The 25,214-nt window shown below is 45.6% G+C and overlaps 1 protein-coding gene across 1 annotated transcript in view; it reads left to right on the forward strand.

Moving 5' to 3' along the window:
- Nucleotides 1-17,583: 17,583 nt before the first annotated feature.
- The window catches only part of LOC116409474 (E3 ubiquitin-protein ligase RNF130-like), a 67,664-nt gene continuing 60,033 nt past the window's right edge, over nt 17,584-25,214 (forward strand). The window contains exons 1-2 of the mRNA XM_031898128.1: nt 17,584-17,596; nt 18,791-18,901. Of these exons, the coding sequence (XP_031753988.1) occupies nt 17,584-17,596; nt 18,791-18,901 (124 nt within the window). The remainder of the gene's footprint in view (nt 17,597-18,790; nt 18,902-25,214) is intronic.

Consider the following 25,214-nt stretch of genomic DNA (forward strand, 5'->3'; position numbering starts at 1 on the left):
TCCCAGCCATGTATACTATTGTAGCAAAATTGTTGCCAAAAAAGAGAACGAAAATCTAGATACTTTGTGATCTAATATCACTGTTTAGCCAACTAGGGGATTTAACCCCGTTATGATTAGGTAAAAAGTACGATTTTCTGTTTAACAAAAGGCTATCATAAAGTAATTTGGGTATCCAACAACCCTAAGTAAAGTGTAGGTAACCCTGTGTTTCAGCCCAGTCTCTTATTTCTAGATTGCAGCACCCCCGCTTGTTAAAATGCACATCACTCGTGCAACCCGTTCAACCCGCCCTTCCAGTCACCGAGCCCCACATCAACACCCGCTCATTCCCCCCTAACGCCCGACGCACGTTTCGCTCCTATACACTCGGAGCTTTCTCAAGTCCTTGAGAAAGCTCCGAGTGTATAGGAGCGAAACGTAAAATAAAGGCCGTAATTGGCTATTTGATAGCCCCATGGGGACTGCTAGCCTACAGGAGACTACAGTCTCTATGCTTCCAAAACATACCCCCATGTCAGAAATGTAAAAATGGGCACCTACTCTGAGGCCACTGGGAGCAACACCAAAGGGGGGGGGGGGGTAAGCACAAGCCATTGGTTGGGGATCACTGCTACAAGATGGGGCAATAAGGGGTAACACTGCAAAGGAAATGCAAAAGTTGTTTGGTTCAGTTATTGCTGCCTAATAAACACAGGCAAACAGTATTTCGGGGTAGAGCTCTTCCTTGGATCAGATGGTGGAGAAAGCTTATTAGATGTTTAGGGTGTGGACATCTAATAAGCAGGTGGGGAGAATTCAATGACCTCCCATTTGCTTTTCCATGTCTCTGCACCCTGAACAGTCATAGCATTAACACATGAATGAGGAATGGAATTGCAAGCTCTGTGGGTTACAGCTTACATTGCATTTTCTCCTTGCCATCCATTAGCATTGGCAGATGTTCAGTTGGACCAATTTGTAGGTCTATTTTGATATCCTGACTTGCTATTTTCACAAAATACAATATACCCCAGATGTCTCCAAATTTATTTGGCAACCATGAAGCAGGTATACTGTCCTTTGAAGGGGTTGTATCTCTTTTATTAACTTTTTCATTGTAATTGCTGGGAAAGCACAATCTGCCCCATATGATTAGCCAGGGCTTCCACTGAAGCGGCTCACACTGCCTCCACTTACAAGGCTTGGCTATTAATGCCCAGTACTAGCCAACAATGTAAGTAGACAAGTTGGAAGGTGTGATAGTACAGTAAAAAATTGGCAAATTCTACCTTCCTTTGGTTATTGGCGACTGTAAGGTGGCAAGACAGTTTCTAGGCATGATTAGTCCAGATTTCCCTGCAGAGATGCCTCGTCCTGAATAAAAGTAAATCGGTTACAGGTTGCGGCCCAGTATGTTTTATAACCAGTCCCTGACTTTGTTTGGTTCACGGCCCTCTAGTAGGCCTACCATTCTGAGGTTGGATCTTCTCTGTCTAGTTTTGATATCATTCACATGTCTACCACTTGTTGATCACTGCAGACTTGCGCTACATTTAGGTTTGCCATCTGTCTGGTTTTGTCCGGGTCAAAACCTCCTTCCTGGGTTTCCAAATGAGAAAAACTTGGCAGGACTCACTGAGATTGACACAGCGATTGGGTAATCACCGATCTTTGCTTCATAGCCCCACCCAGTGATGGCACGGTCCCGCCTCTTCCCTGCAGTGAGTGATTGCTGGATTTAACTATGGATTGTAGCAGCAGTAGGGTGGCCTGGCTTCTTGCTGGGAGTCAGGGGTAGGGATGCCGCCTTTGCCGGAGGCTAAACCCAAACCAAGGGGGCAGATGACATTGAGGGTGGGGCAGTTGTGTTGGATTTGGGCATGATGACATCAGAGGTGGTCACAATGATATCAGAGGGATTATGTGTCAGCGGGGGCCTCCGGCACCCACGGGAGAGGTGAAGTCAGGATCAAGGAGGAAGGCCGCTTCCAGCGAGTCCGAGCGAAGTACAGATGCAGGATAATCCAATAGAGAGGTCAGGTTCAGGCAAAGGTCACTAAAGGCAGGCAGCAAGGTTCAAGGTCAGAAACAGGCAAATAAACAGCAACAGGAAGCAGATAAGAATATTAGAGACCCAGGAACACAATAGGTATGTTGAGCTATACTCGGGCATTGAACCTGGGTCTCTGGCGTTCTTTTAAGTTTGAATTTGGCGCCATAGCGCGTGACGTCATCGCGCCGGCGTCCTTGGCCCACGTGGAGCCCTGGGCGCCGCCATCTTGGATTCGCCGCGCCGGGAGGAAGGACGCCGCCGCACGCCAGGTAGGGAGCGTCGCCGATTCCTGACAGTACCCCCCCCCCCCACGGGGGGCCACTGGACCACTAGGCCGAGGCTTCTGAGGAAATTGACCATGGAATGCCTTCACAAGACGAGAAGCATGTACATCAGAGTCTTTCTCCCAGGAGCATTCCTCAGGGCCGAATCCCTTCCATTGGACGAGGTATTGAAGTGATCCCCTGGAGAGCCTAGAATCCAGAATCTTCTCAACTTCGTACTCTTGCTGACCATCCACGAGGACGGCAGAAGGAGGGGACTGAGCAGAAGAGAAGTGATTGAGCACCACTGGTTTCAACAAGGAGACGTGGAACACGTTAGGAATCCGCATCTCTGGGGGAAGTTGTAGCCGGACTGCCACGGGATTGATCACCTCAGAGATGGAGAAGGGACCCAGGAACTTGGGACCCAGTTTCGGAGAAGGTACCTTCAAGCGGATGTTCTTGGAAGAAAGCCAAACTTTTTCACCAACCTTGTATGGAGGGGAAGGCTTCCTCCGACGATCAGCGAAGGTTTTGTGTACCAGGGAACTTTTCTCCAAATTAGACTTGGTGGCAGCCCAGATAACAGACATGTGAGCCGCCAAGTCATCTGCAGCGGGAACTTTGGAGAGGAGAAAATCTTGAGGGAAGGCCAAAGGATGTTGACCATACACTGACAAAAAAGGAGATCTTCCAGTGGAGGAATGACGGGCATTGTTGTGAGCGAATTCTGCCCACGGGAGTAAATCTGACCAGTCGTCTTGGCAAAGGGAAACATGGTTTCGCAGAAATTGTTCAAGAGCTTGGTTTACACGCTCTGCTGCCCCATTGGTCTGAGGGTGATAGGCTGAGGAGAACTGAAGAGACACTCCCAGAGACTTGCACAAGGAGCGCCAAAATCTGGACACAAACTGAGACCCCCTATCGGAGACAATTTCCACAGGGAAACCATGCAAACGAAAGATATGCTGTATGAAGAGTTGAGCCAGTTCTACAGCCGAGGGGAGTTTCCTCAGGGGTACGAAGTGTGCCATCTTGCTGAAGCGGTCTATCACTACCCAAATGACAGTGTTACCACAGGAGGGCGGCAACTCCACAATAAAGTCCATACCCAAATGCGTCCATGGGCGAGAGGGTACTGGCAATGGATGCAGAAGACCGCAGGGTCGAGAGTGGCTGGCTTTAGTGGTGGCACATACAGTACAAGCTGCGACAAAGTCTCGGACATCCTTGCGGATGGTCGGCCACCAAACTAGGCGTTGAAGAAGTTCAAGAGTTTTTTCAGAACCAGGGTGGCCAGCTTGTTTGGAGCTATGAGTCTGCTGGAGAATGGGAAGGCGTAACTCAGGAGGTACAAATGCCATCCCTATGGGAGTATCTGGAGGAGCGGCAGACTGGCTTAGCAATATTTGTTCAGCGAATTGGGGCAATACAGAGGCAATGATCCTGGATGGAGGAATGATAGGCTCTCGCTCTATAGGTAGACGATCCTCTGGGGAGAAACTTCGGGACAGGGCGTCTGCCTTCCGATTCTTGGTCCCAGGACGATACGTCAGGACAAAATGGAAACGGGAGAAGAAAAGCGACCACCTCGCCTGACGGGGATTCTGTCTCTTTAGAGACTGTAGAAATTCTAGGTTCTTATGATCGGTATAGATCGTGACCGGATGAGATGCTCCCTCTAAGAGGTGTCGCCATTCCTCGAGGGCGAGTTTGACAGCCAGGAGTTCACGATTCCCAATGTCGTAATTCTGCTCGGCGGAGGAAAACTTCTTGGAGAAGTATGCACATGGATGGAGCTTACCATCTGCAGAATGTCTCTGGGAAAGAATAGCACCTGCTCCTACATCAGAGGCGTCGACTTCAATAAAGAAGGGTAGATGAGGCTCTGGGTGTCGAAGAACAGAGGCCGAAATGAAGGCATCCTTCAGGGACTGGAAGGCTTCAAGGGCCACAGGAGGCCAACAATTGGGTCTCCCTCCTTTGCGGATGAGGGAAAGGATAGGAGCAATGCGTGAAGAAAAGCCTTTAATGAACTGGCGGTAATAGTTCGCAAATCCTATAAACCTCTGGATTGCTTTAGTACTCTGGGGGAGTGGCCACTTCTGGATAGCAGATACCTTGGCAGGATCCATTTCGAAGCCCCTAGACGAGATAATGTAGCCCAGGAAGGAGATCTTTGGTACTTCAAAAGTGCATTTCTCCAACTTGGCGAAAAGAGAATTTTCTCTAAGGCGAGAAAGGGCTTCTTTGACTTGGGAGCGATGGGTCTCCAAATCCTGAGAGAAGATAAGGATGTCATCCAGGTACACGACAACAGACTTCCCCAGGAGGTCCCGAAAAATATCGTTTACGAACTCTTGGAAGACGGCTGGAGCGTTGCAGAGGCCGAAGGGCATCACGAGGTACTCGTAATGCCCATCACGGGTATTGAAAGCCGTCTTCCACTCATCGCCCTCTCGGATCCTGATGAGATTATAGGCCCCACGGAGATCCAACTTAGAGAAAATCTTGGCCCCTTTTAGTTGGTCAAAAAGTTCTGAAATAAGGGGTAAAGGGTATCTGTTCTTAACAGTTATTTTATTGAGACCCCGGTAGTCAATACAGGGGCGGAGTCCACCGTCCTTCTTTTCGACAAAAAAGAAGCCAGCTCCTGCTGGAGAGGTAGAAGGACGGATAAATCCACGCTGGAGATTCTCAGAGATATACTCCTTCATGGCAGCCGTCTCTGCAGGGGATAAGGGATAGGTCCGCCCACGGGGTGGCATGATTCCAGGAAGGAGATCAATAGGGCAGTCATACCGCCGATGCGGGGGAAGAAACTCTGCTGATTTTTTACAAAAGACATCAGAGAAGTCCCTGTAGACGGAGGGCAGAGCTGAAAGACTCGTAGAGGAGACTGTAACCCGCTGGAGTGGCTGAAGAATTAAACAATGTCTTTGGCAATACTGACTCCAACGGGAGATTTGACCCGATGACCAGTCAATGGAGGGGTTATGGAGTCGTAGCCATGGCAACCCCAGCACAACAGGAGACGAAGGACATGGAATGATCAGGAATGACATCTTTTCTAGATGTAGTGCTACAATCTGCACAGATAGTTCACCGGTGGTTAAAGTGATGGTGTCCGTGGAGAGAGGTCTGTCATCGATGGCGAGGACCCGAATAGGAGGAGTCACTGGAAAGAGGGAAATGCCAACCTTTTTCGCGAATGCCAAGTCCATAAAGTTTCCTGCAGCTCCGGAATCAAGGAAGGCTGAGACTGGAATTGCCTGGGAGGGCAACCGGATCTGCACAGGAACATGAAATTGGTGAGATTGTTCCGCTGACTTAGGAACAATACTACCAGCAAAAGAAACAATAGTCTTACTTGAAGCAGGAGTATTCCCCAGCTTGACAGGGCAGGAAACCGCTAAGTGGGATTGTCCGCCGCAGTATAGACATAGGCCGGAAAGGCGTCTCCGAAGCTTCTCTTGTGCAGATAGTCGAGCCTTCCCAAGTTGCATGGGTTCCTCCGAAGGGGAAGAGGTAAACTGCGGGGAAGACGGTGGTATCATAGGGTTCTGGAAGCGCGGAGCCAGGACTGGATGAGATTTTTTACTCCGCTCTTTATCAGCCTGATGTTCCTTAAGGCGAGTGTCTACCTTAATAGCGAGAGCAATCAAATCTTCAAGGGAGTCAGGTAGATCTCTGGATACCAGGTCATCCTTCAGACGGGACGATAGGCCTTGATAGAAGACTGCCTTATAAGCCTCCTCATTCCAGGAAGTTTCCGCCATGAGGGTTCTAAAGTCTATGGCATACTCACTGGCACCGAGACTGCCCTGGCGGATTTGCAGCAGGCGTGAAGAGGCAGTAGTGACCCGACCAGGGGCATCAAAGATGGTTCTGAACATCAGTAGAAATTCCTTCACATCAAATGTCAGGGGTGACTGACTCTCCCAGAGAGAAGTTGCCCATTCCAGTGGTTTGCCCTCCAGACGAGACATAACGTAGCCCACCTTCGCTCGCTCACAGGAGAATTGGGAAGGTTGGAACTCAAACTGAATCTGGCATTGAGTCACGAATCCCCTGCAGGCCTGCGGATTGCCACTGTAGCGCGGAGGAGGAGGTATTCGTGGCTCACGAGCTGGCGGCATCGCTGGCAGAGGAACCACCACAGCAGGAGGAATTTCCGCGACAGCGGGAGTAACGGGCAAACGGGACAAAATGGAATCAAGTACTTGCCCAATTCTGACTTGCTGGGATTCATACGCCTCCATACGGGACGCCAGCCCGCGAAGGGCTCTTCCGACGTCCGGTACCGCTTCCTCGGGATCCATGGCCCGAGTATAATGTCAGCGGGGGCCTCCGGCACCCACGGGAGAGGTGAAGTCAGGATCAAGGAGGAAGGCCGCTTCCAGCGAGTCCGAGCGAAGTACAGATGCAGGATAATCCAATAGAGAGGTCAGGTTCAGGCAAAGGTCACTAAAGGCAGGCAGCAAGGTTCAAGGTCAGAAACAGGCAAATAAACAGCAACAGGAAGCAGATAAGAATATTAGAGACCCAGGAACACAATAGGTATGTTGAGCTATACTCGGGCATTGAACCTGGGTCTCTGGCGTTCTTTTAAGTTTGAATTTGGCGCCATAGCGCGTGACGTCATCGCGCCGGCGTCCTTGCGCCCACGTGGAGCCCTGGGCGCCGCCATCTTGGATTCGCCGCGCCGGGAGGAAGGACGCCGCCGCACGCCAGGTAGGGAGCGTCGCCGATTCCTGACATTATGATGCTGAAGTGGGGTTATTGCATTATTAGATGCAATTAGCTGGATTTCTGTCCAGTTTTCTCAGTGTTTTAAACTGGAGAGAATGTTTTGAACTGGGCAACTGGTGAAGAAAATGCTGGGGGACAGGTATGGGAATGGGCTTTGTTGGAGGCACGCTGGGGGGGATGGCTGGTGAAGGGAATGCTGGGGGACAGGTATGGCGAAGGTAAATGCTGGGGGACAGGTATGGAAAAGGGCTTTGTGGGGGGGACGCTGGGGGGGGGAGGGCTGATAAAGGGAAATGCTGAGGGACAGGTAAATGGGCTTTGTGGGAGACGCGCTGGGGGGGATGGCCTTGGAAAAATGGAATTGTTCAGGTCAAAACCAAACTGGTGGCAACCCCAGTCATTGGCCTGCATGGTCTCTATAGATCTTGGGCCTGTTCCATTGTCTTGGTTTGTTTCTCGTGGCATGGCAGGCTGAGGCTTTTCCCATTAGTGCAGTTCCCTGAAGCTCATTAGAAGGATTCTCGCTCACAGTGGAGCTGGGATTTAGTGTAAAACAAACAGGATTGTTTCAGGATTGCTGAGCTGCAGTGTGACACATCTATCAGTTAGGCCAGGGGTGGGCAAAACGTCAGTCCACCAGTCGATCCCCCTGTGGATTTCTGGTGGACCACGTCGAAGCCGGCAAATGTGCGGCGGTTCTGCACATTTATTGGGTATGTGTGCGTACACTGCGTCACATACATATACACAGAGGAGTCAGAAGTTGTTCACCGCACAAAAAAGTCTGGCCACCCCTGAGTTAGGCCTTATTGCTCCCATGCCTGATGGTACTCCCTAACCGAAATGGCGTGCAAACTAAGGGACAGGTAGAGCAAGGATGTGGGACACCTACATGGCTTCCCCAGCCCGCACCTAATGAATAAGTGCACAGAGGTGAAACCCAGCCGTATATATCCAACCTGACTGTACTCACAGTGCCACAGGAAAGCTCCCACCTGTGTTCCATCTGCATTTAGCACTTGTGGCGCTGTGAGTACTGGGGCGCTGTGAGTACATGGTGTTTGATAAAAAGGAGCTGCCTTTACAGCTGTGTTCCCTTGTGGTGAAATTCATGAAAACCGTACAGAGCCCCTTATGCCATATATATGTGTCCATGCAGATATTGCACAGAATTGATTCTGGCTGGTTGAGTATTGATGATATTACATTATATACAAGCACACATGCTCTTTTTTTTATCCCCAGAATGAGCATTTCTTCTAATGTGTTGCATTTTAAAATTGGCACCAGATGGCACCCTTCCACTAATAATGCAAGGCTTTTCTTACTACTCAGATTGTGTATATTTTTACTGATCCTACTAATTAATCATTTTTATTAATAGAAGATATTCCAACAATGCCATAATACATTTTTTCACAAATAAAGGTGAAGACAGACAGAGGGCAAAGAATGTAGCATTAAGGCTGATATACTGTAGATACCAAATGTAGGTCGTAAACTTCTTAATAGCAATGGTTAATGCATACATTTAGAAATGGTTAAGGGTATAAATACTAAAAACATCCCCTTACCTGTAGGTAATTGCTGCATACTCTCCTTTTTCTGTGTAATGTGTTGGTAAATGTATTTCCTTGTATGTTATATTTGAACCTGATCCTTGCCCTTTGTTAACTAACGGGCCTGCATACAGTTGTACAGGGTGTGCAGAGATGCTTCATTATATAATGTACAGATGGTAAATGCATCTATTTAAGGTTTTTGTCAATCTACTATTGGTCAGAACGTGTTGGACTAGACCACCAGGATACCAGGAAAACTCCTAGTGGGCCCAGGTGTCAGTGGCACTTGTATACCTATACAATGGCCATCCCCAATAGCTATATGAGATCAAAGAGAAAAAAGGAAGTAATGACAGTGATAAAGGGAATAAAGAGAGTGAGTGAGAAGGCAAAATAGTTTGGCATCTGGCACCCCAGTCCAACACTGGGTCAGAAATAGCACCCACTTACCATCCAGGGATTTTCTCATGTAAGCTTTTTGGGCAGAGGCCTATTTAACTCTTGTATTGGTTATCTGTTGTATTTTCATAAAATATACATGTAGCGACCCATAGGGTTAAGCTCCCTATGGTGTTATCCCCTATCTTTTCCTTATCTGTGCTGTAATAGGGCAGAGCCCTCTACACTCAGATTTCAGTTATTAGGCTACCCCCTATAGGTTTAGCCCAGGTTGACCACTCCCCTTGTGCAGACTATTTAGTGTCTTGCACAAGGAAGTGTCTTCCTCTCTGGCTGCTGTTGTCTCAGGCTTCACGTCATTGAGCCTGGAGGCATAAAACCCCAGTAAAGAGTAACACCTAATCCTTAAGTCGGGGACAGGGCCCCGTGAATGAGGTAAAGCCAGCACAGTTAGTCTGTTTAATAGCACCCTCTAGGAGTGGTGAGGACAGTCAGATTATCTAGCAAGGGCAGTTAATAGCCCCAACCAGGAGTTGTAAAAAGGGTTTAGTCCACCCCGGCTCTGTAGTCGTTCTTTAGGGACCGGTTTTATTAGACGCCAGGTACCAGTGTTAGGAGCTCTCCCCTGGACCACAGTCGGCCGGAACACTCCCTTCTGAAAGGTCTATATCTCAGGTGTCAACTAATCCTCTGTGCATCCTCCAAGTGGGTTATTCTGTGCCTCAGTGTCACCTTTGTACCGTCCACGGTGATCACACATTCTATACTGCTGTGTCTGTGAGTATAATCCCTGCTGCACTAATAAGTTGTGCCTTTGTCCAATAAATTGTACTATAGTTCATGAGCAAGAACCTTTCTGGCGTCCATTATTCCATCTGCACCACACAAGCTCTATATAGTTGTAGTTCAACTACACCCTCAGCTCCATTAATACCTCCCATATAGCGGAGGCCCACTCCTGTGTATTAAGGTCGCATGTAACACATGCTCTAATACCAATCCCTAGCCTGGGTTTTGCCATATCATAGCCAAACAAGTGTTACATACATATAAAATATCAACAAGCAGAAATCTTGGGATCTTGGAGAAGTCATAAAAGGATAAACTCAAAACTAAAATTGGCATAAGGATTGCTTAAGGTGTGGCATTTACCTTAAAGTGATACTGACACGAAAAAACTACTTTTCAATATATGAATGTACATAGAAAGTTACCTATAGGTCATGTTGATCTTTTTTCACTAATAGGTTTGCTTTTGTAAGTAATTGATACCTGAAGTTCCTAAACCCAACTTTTTTGCCAACCTGACTGTCCCTTCTCAGCCTGTCGGTTATATCTTCTAATGCCAACTGGCTACTGATGCACAAATATGGCCGCCCCCTCATAGAGAAACATGGGGGATCAGATAGTTAATGTTCAAGCATCGGGCAAATACTTTTATGGCAAAATTTTTAAGATTATGCAAAGACAGTGTAATGATATATTGGAAAAACAGTTTAATTTCAGGTGTCAGTATCTCTTTAAGGTTTTCCAAAGTGAAATCTGGGGACAGGAAGGGGCCTGCCAGAAGATCATTTCTTCCTCCCATCCTGGAATAACAATGATTGGGGGGGGGGTCTGTTACCACGGGTACACGAAATCTAAAATGGTGTCAGTCCTCCTGAAATGGGGACTGATGGTAACCTTACCTATACTGTAATCTACAGTCACTGGGGGGGTTGCTTTATGTTAGTTGCACCAATGATTCCCTATTTTATGGTGTATGGTTAACATACACTAGGAGATGTAGTCTAGGAACATCAGAAATTTACTCTGAATGCAACATTGGGTCAGATTCAATTTGATGAGAAAAGCTTATCTCCAAATTCAATTCCAGTTTTTCCCATAGAGCCAAATGCAATTATTGAGAAAAACTTACCTCACTGTTCATCACATGAAAACTTTATTAAAGTCTGTTTTAAAAAAGCTGCCACTGAATTAGGAGAAAAGTCTTCTTAAACTGAATCTTGAATCTTTTCATGTGATAACCCATAAAATATAATTTTCTCATGGAACTGAATCCAGCCCATTGTTTAGTACAGTGTTTTTCAACCTTTTTTGGGCAAAATCACGAGGCACAACACCATTAGAAAATGTTAAAAAATTTAACTCTGTGCCCAGCAGCAGTGCCCCCCTAGTACATTGGTGCCAAGAGCAGTGCCCCCCTAGTACATTGGTGCCCAGCAGCAGTGCCCCCCAGTACATTGGTGCCAAGAGCCAGCCCCCCTAGTACATTGGTGCCCAGCAGCAGTGCCCCCATAAGTCAGTGTGCCCCGTGGCCCCCCCTAATACATTGGTGCCCAGCAGCATTTTACTTCTGCTCTTCGGCGGCTTCTCCGGTGGCTTCAGCAGCATCTTCGTATCCCTCAGGCGCGCCGCCTCTGCACTTCTGCCTACACGCGACCGCACACAGGCCCTTTTATAACGTTGCGCCCCGTGCGTACTGACGTCACCCGTACACACGGGGCGCAACCAATGACAGGGCCCGGATTTTATTAAAGTATTTTTACTAAAGTAAAAATTGCAGCTCTGCCTACGGCACACCAGTCAACATCTCAACATCTCACTAGTGTGCCGCGGAACAGCGGTTGAAAAACGCTGGTTTAGTAATACTTTTTCTAATCTCACTAGGGTCAGTGGCCCACATAAAGGGGATATGGCTAATGCTATAAAAACAAATCCTGTGCTTCTAAAAGTTTATTTTTTAGTAGATCCCATACCTGTACTGAAAGAAGCAGTAAGTTGGCCAGGAATTCAAAGATTAAATTGTGATCAATGTCAGGAAAGTCTTGTTTATTGTTATTTTTATTAACTGTTAACTATTCATAACAGTATTCAAAATATTTGATTAGATTATCCACCATTTAGCAAAAGTGCCAATAATATAAACTAATAATGGCTAATAAAAGTTCACCCCTAGTCTCATACTAAGTGACCTTTAGATTCCAAGCAATAAAATTAGACGTTTTTTAAAATCCCACTATGCACATTGCGCAGACGGTTTATCGTTCAAAGCAGTCTCTGCCTCAGCGGAGCTTACAGTCTAAGGTTCACATGTAAGACGCACATATGCTAGGGTCAACGTCCAGAACCAGGACTCATTTACATTTTCACTAGCAAAGTAAACTATTTGTAGCCAATCAAAGTTTCATTATTCTTTCTGCAGATTACTGCCCAGGGACACATTTGCTTTGTCAGACCGGGGTGTCAGGGGCCCACCAGGACTGGGGCCTGGGAGCACCCCACCCCGGTCGCAAGCTCCTGCCCCCCCACATACCGCACCCCACTCTACAATCGTGGTGTGTGTACAGGTGCATGCAGTTCCAGACAGAGGCAGCACCAGTGCACGCAATTCCCAGCAGGGGGAGTGGGAGGCTGGGTTGGTGGAGGAAGCAGAGCCCAATGGGTTATTTCCCTGTGTACCATCGGCCCAGTCCAACCTGGTTTAGTGTGATTGGTTCCATGTACAATATATCTAACCATCCATTGTTTAATTCAAAAAACAATTGGCAAAAATGCTTCTGTGTTCAGAGTTTTGGAGCAGAACAAAAAAAAAACATTAGATTTTGGAACCCCTACCTCCCCAAAGCCAGCAACCTAAATGTAATTACAGATACAACAGAATGCTCCATTGAGAGTTCTGCATACATGCACTATTGTCATCCCACTGTTATCTATCTTATTGTGATTAACTAAGTTTTACTGTATAATTAAAACTTATTGCTCCAAGAAGCCATCTCTGACGGCAAACTGTTATGTAATTTGTGGTCTTTAGTGCTCATATGGGATATTATTGAATTAGATGGGGTCTAAAGAAGGACACCTAAGCTGGTAAAGGGATTGGACAAATTAGGTCTTTATATGCTGGAGATGTTTACAGTGTAAAGGTGGCCATACACGCACCGATATTATCGTACGAAACCTCGTTTCGTACGATAATCGGTGCGTGTATGGCATGTCAGCGAGCCGACCGATATCGCAGGAAGCTGCTGAAATCGGTCGGCTCGCCGATCGGCCAAGTTAGAAAATTTTGATCGGGCGCCATAGAAGGCGCCTGACCAAAATTCTCCCTTCAGAGCTGAATCGGCAGAAGGAGGTAGAAATCCTATTGTTTCTACCTCCTTACCTGCCGATTCAGCCCTGAATGGTGTGTGGCGGATCTGACGATGTTTCGTGCGACCGACGGTCGTACGAAACATCGTGAGATCGCCACGTGTATGGCCAGCTTAACCCTTTTGAAATAAAAAAATAACAAAAGTGATATAAAGGTGATACCTTAATTGGCTAACTAAGATAACCATAGCAAGCTTTCAGAACATTTTAGTTCCTTTTTCAAGCTGATTACTAAAATGTTCTGCTTGCTATGGTTATCTTAGTTAGCCAATAAAGGTATCACCTTTATACCACTTTTGTTATTTTTTATTTCAAAGGGTTACACTGTAAACATTTTTGACTGGCTAACACGGTACATCACCTTTTCCTGCATTTATGCTGGAGATGTGATGCTTAAGGATGATATAATAGTTTTGTGGAATTTTCTCCCTGAATCAGTCGTACTGGCAGATACATTAGATAGCTTCAACAGGGGGCTGGGTGGCTTTTTATGGTCTGCAGTCCTGTAAGTACCTGCTTTTTATAATGACGTATTATCTGTGTGGGAGACAAGATACTCAACATACCAAAGCATTCCTACATAGTTACAGTATCATTTTAGAAAAAATAGAAGGGTCAGTGCATCTGCACCAGAAGGAGGAGCTGTGATAAAGGACATTTTGGTACCAATACCGAGCTGATGATCAATATTCTTACTCAGCAGGGGAAATGCACCAAGGGATTATTTATCAAATAAGGGTTGATGAAGCTACAATGTCATGACAATGCATAGACTTCTTTGCATCTGATAATCATATATGTAAAGGCACTTACATGTGTAAGTAAATATTTTAAAATTTCTATACAACCTTGTGGATTCTGGTAAGTGACTGGCAAAGAGCCACTTGCTTAAGGTGTAGATTAACATGATCTGAATCTAGGTGCATCTTTCTGCTAAACAGAGCTATCAGATTGGCTATCCCTTGCTGTCATTTGTCTCTCCATATCTGGGAAGAGGCCACAAAAACACTAGTGAGGGTGCGTAGTGGTGTAAATTCCCCCCCCCCCCTGACATCCCTATGCACCCCTTACAGCTCCCATCTCCCTCCCCCCACTGTAGCCTTAACAAACCCTCTGCAGCCCTCTTCATAACTCTTCTCCACTGGGGCGGGTGGGAGATTAAAGCACCTGTCAAAATCTCCCGCTCAGTACCCAGTGAATCTGTAGACAGCGGGCGGCATGCCACCCCTAGATTTTCGCCGCCCTAGGCCAGGGCCTTTGTGGTCTGCCCACAAATCCGGGCTTGAGTGATGTTGTGGATCGAACTTGGTCGGAAGTTGGTTTCCATTATATGATTATAATACACAAGAGCCATGAATATCAGGTAAATTATATCCTTTTAAACAGGACTTGGTGATGTAATATCTGTTATATTACTCCCTGGAATTTTCTATAGTAAATAATGTACCCCCTGTTGTAAAATATAAGAGTATTAAAAGTCACCTTGGAGTTCAGTGACCATCAGCCTTGTGCTTTTAAATGGTCGTGGAACTCCTCGGTTATTTATAATATTTTACAATGGGGGTACATTATTCACTATATATTAATAGCTACTTTTTTGGGGTATTTTTGCAGCTACTGGCAAATTTTCTCCTAAGGGCTCTGGCCCGTGACAAATCTCCCTGTTCGCGAGCGACTAATCTCCCCGAGTTGCCATCAGTTGCCATCCCACCGGTGAAAATGTAAGTCGCTGGTGGGATGGCACACGCGGCGGTGCGATTTCGGCAAATCGCCGAAAATGCCTCGCGAGGCAACTTCGGCGATTTGCCGAAAATCGCCAGCGCAGTGTATGCCATCCCACCGGTGACTTACATTTTCGCCGGTGGGATGGCAATTCGGGGAGATTAGTCGCCCGCGAACAGGGAGATTTGTCGCGGGCGACTAATCTCCCCATGTGCCAGAGCCCTAAATGTCCTGCATAGCACCGTATATACAAATAGCTGGGGCTTTAAGGTGGCCATACACCAATGGTCTCACAAAAGATCGTTCCCACCCTCCACAGACGTTCAGGGCTGAATCGTCAGATATGGAGGTAGAAACAATAGGAATTCTACCTCCTTCTGCTGATTCAGCCCTGAATGTAGATTTTGCTCTGGCGCCTTCAACGGCACCCAATCAAAATCTTTTAACCTGACCAATATAATCGGTGCGTGTATGGCCAGCTTTACTGCAGACCCTGTGACTGCTGGGGGGGGGATCACAGGTATGGGATCCATTATACGGCAACCCACTATCCAGAATGTTCTGAATTATGGAAGGTGATCTAACATAGACTTTGTTTTAATCAAAATGTAAAAAAACATATTTCCTTTATATTTGTAAATATAAAACAGTTCCTACTTGATCTGAACTAGGATGTAGTCATTCCCTATTGGAGGCTAAACAACCCACTGGGTTTATTTAATGGTTAAATTATTTTTTAGCAGACTTAAAGTATGGAGATCCAAATTATAAAAAGAAAAACCCCAAGTCCCGAACATTCCGGATAACAGGTCCAATACCTGCACTTAAGAATTCTGAATGATGAAGTTTGGACCACCTACTCTGGAGAGATGGGAAGTGGTGTGTTGGGGTTTGTCCCCCTCTTATATTAATAGCTACTGTTTCATTTTAGTGCCACTCCTGGGGTATTTGCTGGAGAGCCCTGTGACTTGAAACACATTGAGACTGAGCATTCAGGAGTCATTCTGTATATCTAGTCAGTGCCGTGATTCCTGCTTCTGCAAAGCCTAAACCTGTCATTTCTTACAAACTGCATTCAGCATTCTTGGAGCTTGAGATAAAAATCTATTCCAAATGTGTGGCTGCTGTATAGCGCACTTTTCCCATCGCAGCGAGTCTCTGGATTCATGACAGTCACTCAAAGCAACAAAGAAAAAAAAGACCTGCTGTGAATTCTGCCTTGGATCTCATTACCCAGAATTCTTGTTTTAGGCACTGAAAGAGCCAAATGGACCTCTTTCTTTTATAATCCTTTTGATGGAAACTCTCTCTGTTTTTGTCGTTAACTTCTCCACTACTTATGTATAAAAGATAGGCCCAAACATAAACAGCAGCGCTCTGATCACAATTAAAAGAGAAGCGCTATATAAATATGTTTAAATAAGCGACGAAAGAAAAAAAAGTCTGAAATATCTGAATGGGTTTCTGAAAGTATTAAAAGCAAAAACCATCCCAATTCCCCGCTGCCCCCAGCTATTTGTGTAAGTATTTCATTCTAATTTATTCAGTATGCAAACAGACAAACCAATCACATGGCTTCTTACAGGAAACTACAGTATATGACACTGACATACATTCCCAGGACGTCTGTTCTGCACATAAAGGGAGTTGTGTTCATTATCTCTGCTCTGTGAAAGCAAATTGTTTATAAGTGGCAAAAAGCTTCTAATGTTGTCTCCCTATGTAACAGGAAGCAGGATGCCATGATGTACAATCCTTAAACTTACCTAGTTAGACCTGTGAATGTTTTGTTTGGGTGGTAGGTCCAAACTAACTGTTTATTGTTATTCAGATCTAATTGTTGATAGGTTGCTATGGCCATCATCACAAATGTCAATAAATGTACCATGTGACTTTTGCCTCGTTCTTTGACTGTCACCTGCCCCCATCCTTGGCCTGAACTTCTGACTCCATTTCTGTCTGACTACAATTCTTATCTCCTGTTTGGCCTTTATGGCACGCCTTCACTAAATGTAGCTCTGTTTCACCTTCAGAGTCACAGTTACGGAAAGCATTTGTAATGTACATTCTTTAGCAGAAAAAGAAAGTAAAAAGTGTAAAAAGATGTTTACCCTCTAATATTGCTTAACCCCTAACATTGTAGGATGAGAGGTCCTTCTCACCTAGGGGTCGCTGACCCCACCTACATCACTGCTTTCTCCAGCTGCACTTCAGCATCTTTTGCGTAAGCTGCTACTCGTGCAACCCTGCTGCAGTGCGGCTTTCTGATTGGCCGGAGGTGAGCAATGACACAACCACTCATACATGTGACCTGCTTCCTTGGAGAAATGGAGCTTTTCCTCTCCCTATCTATCAGCAAAAATAATATTGTAACTTCTATTAATATAGATAGCAGATTAAATATTGCTGAACTTGAACATAACTTGTTTTAAAATCAGGTACTTCTATATCAAGGTGAACATTCCCTATAAGACTGTACCTCTGGTGTATTTATATGTCCCTGCATTATTTCCTGTCAGGTAATCTCTGAGGGAGCACAGGGTTGGACTGGGCCGCCAGGGTACCGGGGAAAAAAGCCCCAGGGGCAGGGAAATTGCTGGGCGGGGCAGGGACATGGGCGGGGCAGAGGCAGATATCTACTTAAAAGGGGAGTGATTGCCATGGAGAGGGTCAGAGAAGGGAGGGTGGGATCTGTAGAATGGCGTACATTTGTAATACTGGCCCTAACTGGAGATTTGCTGGCAGGGTTTGACTGCGGGGTGAAGGGCCCACCGGGGCTCCCGCCCCCGAGGCCCTACATGTGCCCCTGCTGGCTGCGTCCCCTAACCCCCCCCCAGGGGCCCCCCTACCCCCCATGCAGGGCCCCCAACCCAACGTCCTCCCTGAGCGCTCGAAAATTAAACGCATCAGGGAGGAGTAGTCGGGCAGGTGGAGCGCCGGTAAGGGTCGGGTCTGGGCCGCCGGGGCCCACTAGACCCGGGGCCCACCGGGAAAAATCCCGGTGTCCCAGTCCGACCCTGTTTGCTGGTGGGGCCGGTCAAACCCTGGCTAGGTGACAGCTCTAACAGAGCATCTTACAGCAGCCCCTCAGGCATTTACCAGAATCCACAGACTGCCAGTCTGGGACTGGGATCCAATAACCTTAAATGTGTGCCTATATTTAAAGATGATGCAGGATGTTGATCATTAGAAGGGTAGTTCACCTTCAAATTGACTTTAAGTTGGATGCATACAATGATATTATGATATTCTGAAACAATTAGCAGTTGATCTAAATTTTTTTTTTGGTAATTTAGTTTTCTGGGCAGCAGCTTTCCAGTTTGGCATTTCAGCAGCTATCTGGTTGCTAGGGTCTTATTTACCCTAGCAACCAGGCAGTGCTTTGAATGAGACTCTAGAATATGAAAAGAGTAGGGACCGAACAGGAACATAAATTAACAATAAAATTGTAGCCTCAAAGAGCAATAGTTTTTGACTGGTGGGGTCAGTGACCCCCATTTGAAGTCTGGAATTTCTTTATTTTGTTTAATTTGCTACTATACCCTAGTTTTGGTGCTGGAAATAAAATACTGACACAAAGGAGCTGGTGATAAAAATAACTGTTTTACATAAATAGAAAAGAATATTGGGTTAATAATTTCTCAATAACTTTTTATTTATTTATTATTTTTATTTAGATCTTGTTAAAAGATCTGCATCTTAAGGGCTGCAGTGCTGCATCTTAAGGGCTCTGGCACACGGGGAGATTAGTCGCCCGCGACAAATCTCCCTTGTCACGGGCGACTAATCTCCCCGAGTTGCTATGACCCGCCATCCCACCGGGCGATTTCCCGAAAACTTTTTCGGCCATTTCGGGAAATCGCGCCGCCGCATGTGCCATCCCGCCGGCGACTTACATGTTCAAGACCCAAGTAGCAATCCAGTACTTCTGAGAATCGATGGAGGACGCTACGGACTGGACTCCCCCAAAACGGAAGCCAAAGGGCTTCTCCTGACACCGGTACACATCCATGGAGGTACAGAAATTCTACTTTTCATTCCCTGTAGGGATGGGTTTAGTTTTGTCTCATCTCTAATTAGCTTGGGTTTAGTGTGTGTTAGGAGATTTCAATTTGTACATTTGTCTTAACATGTTTTGTGTTTCTGACTGATCATAAGAAATCCGATGTATGTATGTTTCCCATTGTTTTGTTTCTTGTGCTGTTCTATTGAGTGCTACAAACCTCATTTCAGAAAACTGCTTCCGAGACGAATTTGTAAAACGAAGCCTAGGATTGTTCACAATTTTCCAAGCTTTCTTATAGATCTAGTACAATTATTAAACTTAAGCCCTATCTATCAAATATTATAAGGCTTATTGCCCCATTCAATCACCATACTCCAACCCTTGTCTTTGTTGTTTCAGTGCAGCTTCACAGTCTCGTTTTGCTTCCCTCATTTATTTTGGCAGCTGTACAGACACATTCCCACTCTGCCTGTTAGCTGAGTTCTAGTGCAGAATCGCCCCGTACTTCACGTCTTGCTCAATATTTTCAGAAGAGAAGAATAGGTCTTCTGATCTGTGGGAGGTGAAGGTCTTTTACTTATACATATATTGAGATTTTGTCAGTAATACTGTCTGAGGCCACAAGCCGTATTTCCCCTCCCATGCCCAGATTTATTCAGACTTTTAGTTCAGTTTGCCCCCTTTCAGTAAATGCCTTGCCCTTTCATCCAATTGTTTGACACCAGATAATCTTCTAAGCCTTCTCTGTTTTCCTTTATACTCGTCTCTATTTCCTTATCTCCCAAAAAGTTTACTTTTCTGGATGAATTTTTATTGTTTGCCTGTTGTAGGTAGAATTCAGAACTGACTATACAGCAGTTCATACAGGTGAGAGCAACTGCAATAACTGGAGGTCATGGCAAGTAGTGACAGCTTTCATATTTCAAGTCTAAGTGGGAGGATTGCATTCTCCATTGTGCTTTGCTTCCTGCGCACCTTGTATAAATTTCTTTTAGCAGTTATTTTCCTACAGGTCAGTTTTTGCTTCAGGTTAGCCAGTATGAGCCAGCCCTTACATGGTCTCATCAGACTTGAAACCTCTAGATCCTATTAGTGCTGCAAACCTCAGTCTCATTGATCCATGTAATGGTGAACATTTTGGAGCCAGGCTGACAGACAGAGAGTTCACCTTCTAACCCCGTGTTGCTGCTCCTATTTTGGGCACCTTGGGTGCAGCCTGTGGCACATTGCTCAGCTTATATTTACATGCCATTCCACCATGGGAGAGTGAGTGTATGCCTTTATAAAAAACCTAGTGCATTAAATGTGTACATGTCATTCTTCTTCTTTTGCACTTGGTTTAACCCACAGAACTTAGAATCTTTGAGCATGGCTGTTCACAAGTCAACCAACCATTTTTCATTTTCATTACTCCAATTTATAATTTAGTAGTTTTAAGGGTTGTACGCACGTAATTGACATGTTTATAGTGCATCTAAGCACGACTAGTTGGTTCCATTTCATACTTCCTGGTTGTGCCCATGAATGTTCTCATGTAACACAGCTACATTTCATTGCCTTTTGTTTTTTTCAAAGACAGCACGCTCTGCTTTTGTGCTATTCAGAATTCAATAGAACTGACAGCTGAAATGCACAATAAATATGTTTTAAAGTGTTTAGCATGCATTTCATATGGCATGCCTTCAGACGCACGTGTTAATAGCCCTAAGTAGCGGTTACACAGATGTCATATAGACAAAAAGTTGATAGACATATTATTTTTAAAACCTAAATTGCTCCTGTTTCTATTCACAGTTTCAAAGGGTTTGAAAATGATCAGATTTGTAGAACATGTTGCTACATGTCTGCAGCTTGAGAAAGTGAAGAGATGGGATGCATCTGTCATTAACTTTGAGAAACAGTAACACTAAAAACATGAAAGTGTTTTGAAGTCATTATAATCTGTAATGTTACCTTGCACTGGTACAACTGGTGTGTTTGCTTCAAAAACCCTACTATAGATTATATAAATAATGCAGCTGTGTAGCCATGGGGGTAGCTATTTAATTAAAATAAGGCTAAAGGTCCCCATACACGTTAAGATTCGCTCGCTTGGCGAGATCTTCACCCGAAGATATCGGGTGGGCGATATCGGGGAAAGTGTAGGCTAATTTGATCTTTTGCTCTGGGGCCAAACAATTGAATCATATTGGCGACTATTGGGACCGTCGGTTCGGGGACTGCATCAACGATCCAATGCGGTCCCCGATCCGACTGAATTTTTTAACCTGGCCTCGATATCTGCCCAATTTCAGGCCACGTTTCTGTCCCTACACGGGCCATTAAGCTGCCGAATTGGTCCAAGGGACCGATATGGGGGACCGTGTATGGGGACCTTAAGGCTAATGCCCCACGGAGCGAGTTAGTTGCCACGATTGATCTCTGTTACTGTGGAAGACTAACCACTCCAAAATGCCTTTCCGCTGGCAACAGAAGTTTCTTCCTGCAGGCAACTCATGCAGCTTTGGAAAGCCATAGTGGTGTGTTGGCCTTTCTACCGCTGACTTCTGTTGTTGCTGGTGGAAAGGCAATTCAGAGCAGTGTCAGAGGCAACTAATTCGCTCCATGGGAATGAGAATTGCCCATGTGTGGCAATAGCCTTTTTCCAGCTTGAACAGCTGCCTCTATGGCTACACAACTATAGTAGTTTTTCTGAAGGAAACAGTACATAATATTTTAATTACTTAAAACTAGTGTTGAGCGAATCTGTTCCGTTTCGCTTCGCCGAAAAATTCACGAATCTTTGAAAAGATCCGCGAAACGGCGAAAAATTCGCGAAACGGCGGAAATGTCGTGCGACAAAAAAAATTGTCGCCCGCGGCTATTATTTTGTCGCGCGGCTATTGTTTCGTCTCCCGCAGCTATTGTTTTGTCGCGCGGCTATTATTTCGTCGCGCGCGGCTCTTGTTTCGTCGCCTGCAGGTCTTGTTTCGTCGCGCGGCTCTTGTTTCGTCGCCCGCGGCTCTTGTTTCGTCGCGCGGCTCTTGTTTCGTCGCCCGTGGCTATTGTTTTGTCGCGCGGCTCTTGTTTCGTCGCCCGCGGCTATTATTTCGTCGCGCGTGGCTCTTTTTTCGTCTCCCGCGGCTCTTGTTTCGTCGCCCGCGGCTATTGTTTTGTCGCACGGCTATTATTTCGTCACCCGCAGCTATTATTTTGACGCACGGCTATTGTTTCGTCGCGCGCGGCTCTTGTTTCGTCGCGCGGCTCTTGTTTCGTCGCCCGCGGCTATTATTTTGTCGTGCGCTATTGTTTCGTCGCCCGCGGCTATTATTTTGTCGCCCACGACTATTCTTTTTTTACGCCGGCGTCAATTTTTGGACGTGCGGCGAATTTTTCCGCGGCGAAATTTTTCATCCGTTTCGCGAAACAATCCGCCAATGGCGAAACGCGGAAATTCGTCGCGAATCCATGCCTGGCGAAACTTTTCGCCCATCACTACTTAAAACACTTTCATTTTTTGGTGTTACTGTTCCTTTAACTTTGGCCTGCAAATTGGCAGACAATGTGTGGATGTTAATTTCAAGAGTTAGGTCACTAAGTGGAGAAAAAGCACAAAGCCTTCCCTTTATTTCCAGTTTCCAGGGTGTAGCAAAAAAAATTCACACAGATTATTAGGGAAACTCTCTGTTTGTTTGACCCAAAAGCACCCCCTTAGAATGCAAAGGAATGCTTGAAATGAAAATAATTGGTATTTCCCTGGTTAATTTGGCATCATTTAACAAGTGGGTAATCTCCACCCCCACCTCTGACTGGACAGAGCACATGATTTAGTAATTAAAGAATAACACTCCCTTATATATGCAAGCCTCCCCCTGCGCGCCCTTGTCTTTTTTTTCTCTGTCCCACTAACACTGGATAAAGGATTAGGAATTCATAGGTGTATGGCTTCCGTTTTCCAGGGGGTTCATGGAGTGTACTGTCCCCACTGAAGAGTCTGCAGGTCATGCCTGGTGGCTGAATAGCAGGCTAGTTATAATACTAAAGTAACGCTGCAGAGTTCTTCCTTACCTGTTGGTAGGAAAGCAGCGGAAGGCACATTGAGCGTCCTGCCTGGTGGCCGACGCAGTTGTGGTGAAGCGCGTGTAGCGCTGTGCAGTACCGGCACTTCCGTGTATGACGTAGGCGGAGCGTCACGCGGGGGGTGGAGTTATGACGCGACGGCGTTTTTTCTTTTAAGGAAGTAAGCCCGAGCGCGTGGCGCTGCCATACTAGGACCGGAGCGTCTTTGGGAGCGCATCTATACAGCATACAGGTATGGTCTCTGAAAGAGATTTTTTCTTGTAGACACACAAGCAGACATATTATATTGGGAGAATCTGATGGATATTTTTTAATCTGTTAACAGAGATGGAGTCTCGCCATTCCCATAGCCCAGAGTGTGCTGGCAGAGAGGATAGGAGGTACAATCATTTGAAAAAAAAAGATTTTTTTTTTTTACTTATTTTTGCTCTCTCTCTGTTTATATCTCCCTGGTTCTGCAGTGTGTCTTCCCCAATTAGAACTAAAGAAAGGCCAAGATGTGCGGCTTGTGATAATCCAGCACCAAGGCATGCTAAATTTTGTCAATCTTGTGCAAAGAAACTATCTGGAGAAACTTCAACAGAGTCTGTGGACATCATGACTTGGATTAAAGAAGCAGTTGCTCAAGGCATAAAGGAAGCAACAGTCCCTAGTACTTCAAGGCAAATAAGAAAAAGAGTGGCTGAAAGAGAAGTGTTCACCAGAGAGGAATCACCAGTGGAGGAATCTTCAACAGGAGAGTTGTCTGAGGAAGAACAGGAAGAGAATCCGGAGCAGTTTGCTGGATTTGATTTTGCCTTAGTAGAGCCCTTAGTAAAAGCAGTTAGGCAAGAATTAAAATTACCAGAGACTCAGGAGAGTCAACCATCTACAAGCAACCCCTTTAAGATTTTGAAGAGAGAACGGGCAACCTTCCCATTACATGAGGCTATAAAAGAGATTATTACTACGGAATGGGATAAGATGGATGCTAGATTTACAGTCCAGAGTAAAATTCAAAGGTTATACCCCTTTTCGGCAGATCAGGAAAAGGTTTGGGAAAAGCCTCCAAGAGTGGATGCGGCAGTAGCCAGACTCTCAAAGAGAACAGTACTCCCAGTGGATGATGTGTCATCTTTTTCAAATCCAATGGACAGGAAGATGGAAGCAATACTGAAAAAGAGTTATTTGGCAACCGCAGCCTCTTGTAGGCCAGCTATAGCGTTGACATCTGTGTCACGAGCTATGCAATCCTGGCTTCATGGACTGGAGAAGGCGATTAAACATGGGGTAGATAGAGAGGATATCGTCAAATCACTGGCAGACTTAAAATTAGCGACAGATTTTGTAGCAGATGCATCGATTGATCTAGTCAAAACGTCTTCTAGAGCCCTCGCATTATCAGTTGCAGCAAGACGGGCACTATGGTTGAGATCCTGGAATGCGGACAAAGCCTCTAAGACAAATTTATGCAATATGCCTTTTGAAGGAGACATGCTGTTTGGATCGAAACTGGAAGACCTGATAAAAAGAGTCACAGGGGGGAAAAGTGTCTTTTTGCCTCAGGAGCGGAGACAGAATTTTCCTTCTTCAGGACAAAGTGTGGATAGACAGAGGCAATCCTTTCGAGATAGACCAAACTTTAGGGAACAAAGGTCATATAGGCCTGGAAGAGAGTATTCACAGGCACAAAATTGGAGGAGAGATAGCAACTTATCTTCCAGAACCTCGAGGGGCAGAGGTTCATCTTCAAGAGGTTCAAAGAAATATTTCTGAAGGGAAGACAGCCCAGACCGAAAAGATTCCCAGAAGGCTATCAAACTTTGCAGAGGTCTGGGCGAAGTCAATATCGGACGTCTGGGTATTGAGAACAATAGAAAGAGGATATCTGCTAGAATTTTCAGAGATTCCCCAACAGGATCATTTTGTGATTTCCTCCATTCCACACAACAGGAAAAAGAAGGAAATTTTGTTGGATTACATAGAGCAACTGCAAGCTCAAGGAGCAGTCAAAGAAGTACCCATCTCACAGAGAAGGATGGGGTTCTATTCACCTCTGTTCATGCTAGAGAAAAAGACAGGAGATTTCAGACCAGTACTAGATCTCAGAGAACTCAATCAATATTTGGTAATAAAGAAATTCAAGATGGAGTCATTGTTCACAATAATTCCAGAAGTGAGACCAGGAGGCTGGATGATTTCAATAGATTTAAAGGATGCTTACCTGCATGTGCCAGTCGCATCTTCACATCAAAAGTTTCTTCGTTTCACAGTCGGAGCCCATC

The sequence above is a fragment of the Xenopus tropicalis genome, chromosome 3, assembly GCF_000004195.4.
Source record: "Xenopus tropicalis strain Nigerian chromosome 3, UCB_Xtro_10.0, whole genome shotgun sequence".
Lineage (NCBI taxonomy): Eukaryota > Metazoa > Chordata > Amphibia > Anura > Pipidae > Xenopus > Xenopus tropicalis.